The sequence below is a fragment of the Piliocolobus tephrosceles genome, chromosome 19 (assembly GCF_002776525.5).
Source record: "Piliocolobus tephrosceles isolate RC106 chromosome 19, ASM277652v3, whole genome shotgun sequence".
NCBI lineage: Eukaryota > Metazoa > Chordata > Mammalia > Primates > Cercopithecidae > Piliocolobus > Piliocolobus tephrosceles.
The window spans coordinates 20,131,413-20,141,356 of record NC_045452.1 but is presented as its reverse complement, the minus strand read 5'-3'; the positions used below and the strand labels follow the sequence as shown (position 1 = coordinate 20,141,356).

Below are 9,944 nucleotides of genomic sequence, written 5' to 3'. Positions count from 1 at the left end.
GTCCAGCCCGGGCGACAGAGCGAGACTCCGTCTCAAAAACAACAACAACAACAACAACAAAGCCCATACTGCGCTGCCCCACAGCCCTTGGCACCTGAGCAGTAACCCTGGCTCTTTGCCACCCCTTGGCACAGCCGGAAGGCCTGGTTTCCCTGGCCTGGCTGTTAAACCTGTTGCTTCCCAGCCCACATTCCTACCTCATCTCCCAAGGGCCCTGTCCCTAGTTTTTTTGAGGAGGAAATGGAAGTTTTTCTCTTGTTCAGGTTGTGTTGGAAGGTCCGTCAGGCTCTTGCAGTCCTTTGAGTTTATGGCAGCAATTGATCTGCGGGCCCCCAGGTGCTTGGTGAGGGCAGCGGAAGAGCTGTGGGCGTGGCTCCTGGAACCGGCTACCTGGCAGAAGCTCCTGGCCACAGTTCACAGGTCTTCCCTTGCTCTGAAAGTGGCAGAGGCTCTGCTCACAGGCAAGCCAGGGAAGGCCGTGGTTCTGTTGCCTCCTTTTCTTGCCTCTCTCAGATTGGAAGTATCTGTGGGGCAGTGGGTGGCTAGGACAGTGCTGACTGCAGGGCATCTGGGAGCATGGGCCTCACGGTTGCGTTCTCTGTCCCCTGCAATCCCTCCTCAGCTGAATTCTCAACATACCTCAACTTCTGCCGCTCCCTGCGGTTTGACGACAAGCCCGACTACTCTTACCTACGTCAGCTCTTCCGCAACCTCTTCCACCGGCAGGGCTTCTCCTATGACTACGTCTTCGACTGGAACATGCTGAAATTCGTGAGTCACCTGGAGGCCAAGGCGGGCTTAGGGGACTGGATGGGGAAGGCCCTGACTCAGAGGGCCAGAGTGAGCCAGTGGCGGGTGGAGCTCCCGACAGACGGGAGGTATGAGCTGGACGGTGTGGTTGACCTCACTGGGGTCCTGGAGCCCTCCTGCCTCATCCGTGCTGACAACTTGTGCCGCCGTGGGCAGCAGGGCCCAGGCAGGGCGCTGCCTCCTGCTGGAATAAGAAGGACCTGGCTTCACCTGGGGCCCCTCCTGGGTCCCCGCGGCAGGGCGTGGGTGGTGCTGGCAGTGCCCCCCGCCGCCCTGATCGCTGCCTGCACCGTCCTGCTCCTATTCTACACATCCCAGGCGGCCACCTGCACTGTGGCCCCTCTGGCCAGCCTGGACCCAGTCATGGTGCTTGCTTTCTTCTTGGTCATGGGACCCTGGGTCTGGCTAGGCAGTTGTTCTGTTTCCCTCTTTTAAGAGTCCCGGGGGTGGGGTTGGGTGGGGAGCAGCATTGGCCGGCCGTGCCCAGGGCTCTGGAATCTGTGAAATTGTATATCTTGTTTCACATCTCTTCTGGCAAAGGGGGCTTCCTCTAGCCAGGCTCAGCCCCGTGACAGCCCTGTGACAGCGAAGGGACCGTTCTGTCCCCGCCCCTGTCCCTGTGCCGGGCCCACGTACTCACCCACATACTGGTAAGGATCCTCTGAGGCCTGGCTTTTCCAAAATTTGCCACTTGACCAGCGAGCGCAAGAGGCTGAGCCTCAGCTGTGCTCTTTTTGTCCCTTCCAGGTGCCCGGCGCCCCTGGGCACCCAGAGCCCCCCAGATAGGCCCATGGAGGAGGTGGAGGAGGTGGAGGAGCTGCCCCAAAACTACTGGCCTGTGGTCTGGACTCCAGGGCCCCATTTCTGATGTCGCCAGGTGTGCCTGAGCCCATCGGGGCCAGGCCTGAGGAAGTGTTTCTTGGGAGGATGGGATGACCCCCTGTTCCCAAGAGATAGCAGCACAGTGGAGGGCATGGTGGAAAAGGCCCTGCCGTGGGATCCTAGGGAAGTAGCCAGCCACCTGAGGGCCAGGACAGCCTGAAGGAGGGTTGGTGGCCACTGCCCACAAAGGGCCTGGTGGGAACGGGTCCCAGGACAGACTCACGGCCAGACCCCGTCAGCAGCCGCTGTGTTGAACCTGAACTCATTAAATACCTCCTCTTGCTTCATCCTGGTGTGCCTCTTTCGTGGCAGGGCCCTCAGCTGCCCTGCTAGATGTTTAGGACCAAGGCTCTGTTCTGAAAGCCAAGGTCGGCACGTTGGTCGGCTTTTCTTCTCTCTGGGTTTCTTGTTCACTAAGGAGTGAGACAGAGGTCAGGCAGAGAGGGAGAGGCCTCGGTTGCCCTTTTCAGCAGGGGTGGAAATGGGATATGGGCAGGGGGCGTCTTCTCTGATTTCACCCTAGACCTTCTGGCTCCAAATGGGGCCCATGGCCTTGGGCACCAGGGACCAGCTCTTTCCACCACAGGGCATTGGGCACTGGGCACTTTCTCATCGAGATAGTCACTCCCAAGTCTGGTTCGTGATGGGCTTGGCCCTCCAGCTCAGCACAACTCCAAGAATGGATTTTGTATTCTGTAGACTGACACTGTCCAAGATGGTAGCCACCGGCTACATGCGACACATTTTTAATGAATTAAAATTAATCAAGACTGGAAATGTCAGCCAAGCACGAAGGCTTATGCCTGTAATCCCAGCATTTTGGGAGGCCAAAGAGGGCGGATCACTTGAGGTCAGGAGTTTAAGACCAGCCTGGCCAACATGGTGAAACCCATTTCTACTAAAAACACAAAAATTAGCTGGGTATGGTGGTGTGTTGCTGTAATCCCAGCTACTGGGGAGGCTGAGGCAGGAGAATCGCTTGAACCCAGGAGGCAGAGTTTGGAGTGAGCCGAGATCACGCCCCTGCACTCCAGTGGCCACCACATCCAGCAAGGCAGACGGGACCATTTCCTTCATCCAGAACGTTCTGTGGACATCACTGCTCTAGGTGCCTCCCTTATGGAGTCTCGCAAGACTGTCTAGCCAGCAAGATCTCTTCTCCAAGCAGGCCAGGAGCACCTCTCCATCCACTGCTGCTGCTGTGACCACCTTCCTGGAGTCCGTCTTGAGGCAGGCCCTGAAGTTAGAAGCTGGGCAGAGACGCCCACAGCCTTATCCTTTGCCAATCACTGACTCATTGCCATGGCCACCGTCGTGAGCTGAACCACCTCCAGCCGTCCTCTGGCAGAAGCACCTGGAAAACATGCAGTGGGAACTTTCACCCCGAGGCCGGGCCCTTCCCATGCCAACCCGGCAATAGACAGGACACCCTGTGGTGGTCTGCACCGGCGTGCTGGGATCTGTGGATCCCTGGAGCCTGGAAGCCACTCGCAGCACATAGAGCCACTGTGTTCCGAGGTCCAGTCCGCCGGCCGGGAAGGAATTCAACACAGCCAAGGACAGGGGTCCATATGATGACAGGTGGATGCTCCTGTGACTTTGCTGATCTTTTGCATTTTCTGTGGGCAATAAAGGCCAAGAGAGCTCCCTGCTGTGTGTTTCTTGCGTCCTGTGGGCTGGATGGGACCATGGAGAGTCGCCCACTTCCTGCCTCCGGGCTGGCGATGGCCTGAGCCTTTTGGGCTCACACAGGGCAGGGGCTCCAGCGCTCTGCTTGGCTGCTGGCTGCAGGGCTCCACACCGTGGAGTGAGTCACTCAGCCTCTGCATCCCAACCATGGAAATGAGATTGACCTGCCTCGCAGGGTTGACGTGGCCCTGCCCGCAGAAGGTTCAGCACGGAGGTGCCACAGCTCGTGTTCCTCCCCAGGCTTTGCTGGGGCTCTGGCTGAGTCACTGTTTGCCAGCCTGCAACTGAATGGGAGCCCAGGGTGAGAACCAGAGGTCAGGAGTTAGAGCCTTGGTGGTCCCAGGCCTGCCTGAGAGGCTTCTGGGTGGGAGGATGGGAAGATGCGTGTTCTAGAGTGTTCTAAGGCAAGGCTCTGAACAGTGACCTCTTGGGGTGCAGAGAGCAGAGTGGGACTGGGTGGCAAAGGCCTGGGTTCAGACCCTAGCTCTGCCCTGAGCTGTGCGACCCCAGGCAGGCCACAAGGCCTCTCTGGGCCTTGGTGCCTCACTAAGATTCAGGGATCATTCTAGTCTTAGCCACTACTTCGTGGAGTTGCTTAAAGACAGGGCCCACCGCCACCTCTTGGCTAGTCTCCTGGGAGAGACATGGGTTGCAGGAACCACACCCTGTGGCCCATGAACAGGCCCCCCACTCAGCCCGCAGCTCTCTCCTCCACAGATGCGGCCCCCTTCCTGCCAGCCCCCTGCCCTTCCCTGCGGACGGCCCCGGGATGAACTAGGTAACGCAGTCGGGCACTGCCCCCACACACGCTCTTCTCTGGCCCCTTCTCACTTCCTCCTATACAAGGGGCAGCAGTGGCTGTAAAGCAGGGCACCTGGGGGCTTAGGGCACCCCTTCTGCTCCAGCCGTGCCTGTTGGGCCTCTTCTTCCTCCATGGGCCACATGGCCCCGTTTTCTTCTCCAGCTCCCCTTGAGCGCCCATCCCAAGGCAAGTGGTGTCTGTGTGGGTTCCCTGGGCCTCCTGGCTGTGGCCTCCACGGCACCTGCCAGAAGCCATTGCCAGGTCGCAGCAGGGGAAGGACAGCTCCCTGGTGAAAAGAGCTCCTGGCTGGGTACCAGGAGACCTGGTCTGAGTCCTGGCCCACTTCCACTAGTTTTGTGACTCTGGGCCTGTCCTTTTCCCACTCTGGACACCCCTAGCCAGTCTGCTAGAGGCCTCTAAACAGCTTCCCTGCCCGATTTGGCAACCTTGAGTAGTTAAGGGCTCTTGGTACACCGAGGGGGGCCAGGACAGGCCCAGCCCCAGGCCAGGAGGGCCAAGAGGTGCTCTTGATCATCCTGGGGGCATTAGTTGTCCCGGCTCTGGCTCCATTCCGGGAAAGCAGGGCAGACTGACCTCCCTCTGCCTCCAGACTCCTGCTTTCTCCTTCCTTCAGTGGTTGTGTGGCTTCGTGTCTCTGTGCTGTGTGATTGGGGGTCATGGCTTCCCGCGCTTGTAGGGGAGGCTGGAGCAGAGGGTTTCTGAGATACCTATCCGGCCTCCCTCCCCTGCTGTGCCCTGCAGGGCTGCTGGGCCGAGAACACCCTGGCCTCTGGGGCTGACCGGTATCTTTTCTTGCATCCCTGCAGGGTGCAGCCCGGAACCCCGAGGACGTGGACCGGGAGCGGCGAGAACACGAGCGCGAGGAGAGGATGGGGCAGCTACGGGGGTCCGCGACCCGAGCCCTGCCCCCTGGCCCACCCACGGGGGCCACTGCCAACCGGCTCCGCAGTGCCGCCGAGCCCGTGGCTTCCACGCCAGCCTCCCGCATCCAGCCAGCTGGTGAGCAGGGACTCAGGCAGTGGGCTGGGCTCAGGGTGGGTGGGGGGCTCTGTGCCCACTCTGAGGATGGCTTTCCACGCCTGTTTCTCTAGGCAATACTTCTCCCAGAGCGATCTCACGGGTCGACCGGGAGAGGAAGGTGAGTATGAGGCTGCACAGGGGCGCGCCCGCCAACGTCTCCTCCTCAGACCTCACTGGGCGGCAAGAGGTCTCCCGGATCCCAGCCTCACAGGTGAGCTGCCCCCTGCCAGTCCCTCTGGGCCTCACAACTGAGCTAGAGACCCCCCAGTGTGAGGTCAGGCCTCGGCTCTGTTCTTCCCGCCCCGTCGACGCTGCTTGCCTTAGAGTGAACCCCTTCTGTTGAGCCGGGACTTGGCCTCATTTAATCCTCTGAGGTCTAATGAGCCCTCTTGAGCAAAGTCATTCACCAAGGCTCAGGGCAGTAACATTCCCTGGCAAGTGTCACGGCTGGGCTCCAGCCTTCGCTGCCAGCGGCCCAGCCGGGGTGGGCAGCAGGGGCTCAGAGATGAGGTGTTCCTGCTCCCTGACATCAGGGAGCACCCAGGAACCCCCGTGAGCATTGGCAAGAGCATGGGGTGTAGGGGCGGTGAGGTCCCATCCACTTTGGGGCCATGTTTGGATGGGGACACTTGGGAAGGGGGAATCTGTAGTTGCCCAGGGAAGGTGGCCTGGCAGAGATGGATGGGAGTCCTGCGAGAGAACCCTCCTTGGCCATCTACTTAGGTAGCAGGTTTGCCTCCCAGGGCAATGTTCTTACCTACAGACAGGGACATCTTAGAGTCATTGGAATCACACAGGCTTTCCCTCGGCTTGAGGGGCTGCATGGAGGTGGGGGTGGGGGTAGAACTCCTCAGTGGGGAGAGACTTGCCAAATCTCCATCGCCAGCAGCTGAGGGACTTGACTTGAAGCTTGTCCCTCCCTCTCTCTCCCTTCTCTCCCTCAAAAGACAAGTGTGCCATTTGACCATCTTGGGAAGTGAGGAGAGCCCGCATTGGACCAGTGTTTGCTTAGGTGAGTCCATGACTGCTGCAGATGCAACCAGCCCAGCCGGCCTAGAAGCTCCCAGGCCCCAGAAAGAGACTAATGTGTTGTGAGGAGTGGGTGGCAGTGGCAGTGGCAGATGGTACCAGGTGCCCCAGAACTCTAAGGGGCCTTAAGGAGTTTAAAACCTTGGAGCCTGCCTGGCTCGGGGCCAAGGGTTTCTCTGCTCAGGCCTGACCCCACATGAATTAATTTCTGCTGGAAAAACTTTTTCTGCCCTCGGCCAGCCCTCTGTCTCCTTCTGCCTTAACATATTCTGGAGGCCAGGCGCGGTGGCTCATGCCTGTAATCCCAGCACTTTGGAAGGCCGAGACGGGCAGATCACAAGGTCGGGAGATCGAGACCATCCTGGCCAACACCCCGTCTCTACTAAAAACAAACAAACAAACAAACAAAAAATTAGCCAGGTGTGGCGGGCGTGTGTAGTCCCAGCTACTCAGGAGGCTGAGGCAAGAGAATGGCATGAACCCGGGAGGCGGAGCTTGCAGCGAGCCGAGATCGCACCACTGCACTCTAGCCTGGGCGACAGAGCAAGACTCTGTCTCAAAAAAAAAAAAAAAGAAAAAAGAAAAAAAACATTCTGAAAGGTTGGTTCCCAGCAGAGATGGGGCCATGGGCTCACACTCTGACCTCTCCCACGGCATTAGCCCTGTCTCAGCCTCTGGGCTGTTACGCAAGTTAATTCCTGCACAAGACTCAACAGGACTGTGGAGGAAGCAAGGGAGCCCTTTTTCGGCCTCTGTAGTAGGACTGGGAGAGGCCCTCTGGCCAGTGTGAGCCTCCCAGTTCTTCCCTGACTGCACGAGGCCTTGAAGTGGGGCATGGAAACGCCCCACTGTGGGACCTGGCTTGAGAAAGGGGAGGTGGCAGGGGCTCTTTGGGCTTGTCGAGGGTGTAATCTTAGCTGTCCGGGGAACGTGTGTCCATTTGTAGGCAGTAGCAGTAGGCCCGACACGTCAGGGGACTCGACTTCACACTGGGACAATCTGTGTGTCGTCTGTGTTGTAGGAGTTCATCCACACAGAGAGGAGGCATGAACAGGACAGGCCTTCCTCAGATCTCAGGCCCAGGAACCAGGCTGTCCATGGCTGGCTGGACAGATATTTGGGGGTGGGGTAGGGTTGGGAGATGCTCACCAGGAGGGCAGAGGAGGGAGATAATCTGTTTCTGTCACATGAAGGTGGATCTCCTAGCATGCTGGGCCTTGAGCCAGGCTCTGGGATTCAGAGGGAGATAGACCAAAGGACGAGAAGACAGGAGTTTGGGGGGCCAGGTGCAGTGGCTCGCACCTGTAATCCCAGCACTTTGGGAGGCCCAGATGGGCAGGTCACTTGAGGTCAGGAGTTCGAGACCTGCTTGGCCAACATGGTGAAAACCCATCCCTACTAAAAGCACAAAAATTAGCTGGGTGTGGTGGTGGGCACCTGTAATCCCAGCTACTTGGGAGGCTGAGACAGGAGAATCGCTTGAACCCGGGAGGTGGAGGTTGCAGTGAGTCGAGATTGTGCCACTGCCCTCCAGCCTGGGGGACAGAGCAAGACTCCATCTCAAAAAAAAAAAAAAAAAGAGTAGCCAGAGACAGCTGTGCACCTCACCTGTCTTCTCCCTTCTCCCTTCTAGTGTCTTCACTGTATTTTCTTTTAAAAAAACAAAAAAAGATGGCAAAAATAAACCACTCAAAAGAACAACAAAAAAAACCCAGCACAAAACCGACGATCGAGTTTGTTTCTTTGATTTCTTTGCCAATGGCAAGAAGATGAGATGCCCTCAGCACTGAGGATTCTTGCCCCTTTGTGGTGCCTGCTACCCCCAACCTTCAGGCTGCCAGATGCTCCCCTGACAACACCAGGCTACAGGAGCCAGACGCCACGGCCCTGCCCAGCCTCCTGTTCCTGCCCCCACCCGTCACCTGCCCGGAGAGGAACGGGTCGGGTCCGGGTCGGAGAAGTGACAGGTCCCAGAGCCAGAGCCGGCCCTCGAGCATCAGAGCCAGTGGTGTGGTCAGTCGAAGGCCGTTCCCACCGAGTTTCCCGAGCCTCACAATCCAGGAGATACGCACAGCCCCACCCACTGAGATGACAGTGGCTGACTTCCCGTGCTGGGCTTTTCCAGTGTCCCCCTGGGGTGTCCCCCTGGCCTCCAGACTCCCCTCTGCCTCTCCATGGAGTGGATGGGGAGGTTGTGGGGGTCAGCGTCCCTTGTGTGCGTGTGTGGATGTATTGACCTGTGTTTCCCAGGACAGCAGGTGCCACGGCCTGCCCCGCCTGCCAGCCCAAATTCCCGTTCTCCTGTGTCTACTAACAAGGACATGGGGGTGGGCAGTGACCTCCGCATCCCTCAGAGTTCAGAGGGTCCTCACTGCCACCGATCCCCCTCAACCCGTCATCAGCCGGTGGCAGCTCCATCTTCCGTTCCTGGTTTTAGGGCAGAATCCATGGAGACTACTTCCAGAAGGCATCTGACTCTGAGTTATAAATTACTTCCCTGGTCCTGACAGTCACCTGGGGTCCCCCCTCTCCCTGGGTTCCACCTTTCTGAGGAGGAGCCTGGGGTCAGGGCTGGGTTTGGGATTAACTCATCCTTCCTAGTTAACACCTCTTTTTGTTTTTATTTTATTTTATTTTTGTTTTCTCCATGTGTGTGTTTTCCTAATTTATTTACCTCTGTTTCCCCTTTTTCCTTTTTTTTTTTTAATTAAAGAGCAAAGCTTTTTATTACTTTGTAATTTAAAAAACTGAAAAAAAAATACTGAAGAACTTTGGGGGGAATTTTGTACTTTTTTCCTGTGTAAATATTGGACTTTTTTGAGCTTTATTGTGGTTGTTAATTTGAAGTAATAAAGTAGAAAAGATAAAGTGATGGAGGCAGCCCTTTGTCCACCTCTGTGCCCTTGGGACTCTCCCCGCAGAACCAGATGTGGGTCTCGCTGGGATCAGCACAGTCAGTGAGGAACAAGCCCTCGCCCTGGAGGCAGGTGTGACTGGGGCCACTTTCACAACACTTGGGCAGTGGTTGGGATGTCCAGGGGGCTTTGAAAACATGAGTGCACACAGACGCCACGCGGGGGTCTTGTAAAGAGGGTGGGGTGGGGCTGAGAGCTTCTCCCTGCACACTCCAGCTGTGCTGATGGCCTGGGACCCCTCTTTGAGAAGCAAGGCCCTAAAAGCTCTTCACACATGATTTTATCCACACAAGAATTCTGAGTTAGGTCCTGTTGATAGCTCTACCTTCGGACAAGAAACTGGTCCTGCTGTAAAATATCTTGCCCACAGTCACAGCTCTGGTGGCAGAGGCAAGACTGGAGCCTAGGCCATCTCGCTGTGCGGGTTGTGGAGGTGCTGTGACCCTCTCCACCGCTGACCCTGGGGCTCCATGAGGGAGGGTGCTGGAGCGAGCTCCGATAGTGACCCTGGGCAAGGTCCTTCAGCTAAGCCTTGATAAAAGGGCAGCGCACAGCCTCGCCTGCCTTGGTCTCACCAGCTTGGAAAAGAATCTGTCAGTCTGCATTTACCCAACACAGTTCACTTCCTTTCGTTAAGCCAAGAGCCATTATTGCCACAGTCTCAATCCAGAGGCAAGAGCGAAGCTAATAGGCTAATAGGTCTGCCAGGGAAGTGGGTGGAAGGCCCTGGAAGGTTCCCCTTGAGTGTTTTGAAATCCTGGACGTAGCTCAAGGCC

At 57.5% G+C, this 9,944-nt stretch overlaps 1 protein-coding gene across 11 annotated transcripts in view; it reads left to right on the top strand.

The window, feature by feature from the left end:
- The window catches only part of LOC111549018 (casein kinase I), a 26,988-nt gene extending 17,863 nt beyond the window's left edge, over window positions 1-9,125 (top strand). For 4 of the 11 annotated variants that reach the window (XM_023222018.2, XM_023222021.2, XM_023222020.3 and 1 more), the window contains exon 7: window positions 623-3,339. In XM_023222018.2, the coding sequence (XP_023077786.2) occupies window positions 623-1,245 (623 nt within the window). In that variant the 3' untranslated portion in view covers window positions 1,246-3,339. Of the gene's footprint in view, window positions 1-622; window positions 3,342-4,098; window positions 4,160-5,010; window positions 5,204-5,295; window positions 6,119-6,171; window positions 6,237-7,886 lie in introns of those variants that run through there. The other 7 variants (XM_023222024.2, XM_023222025.2, XM_023222023.3 and 4 more) reach the window with 7 other exon arrangements.
- The last annotated feature ends 819 nt before the right edge of the window (window positions 9,126-9,944 follow it).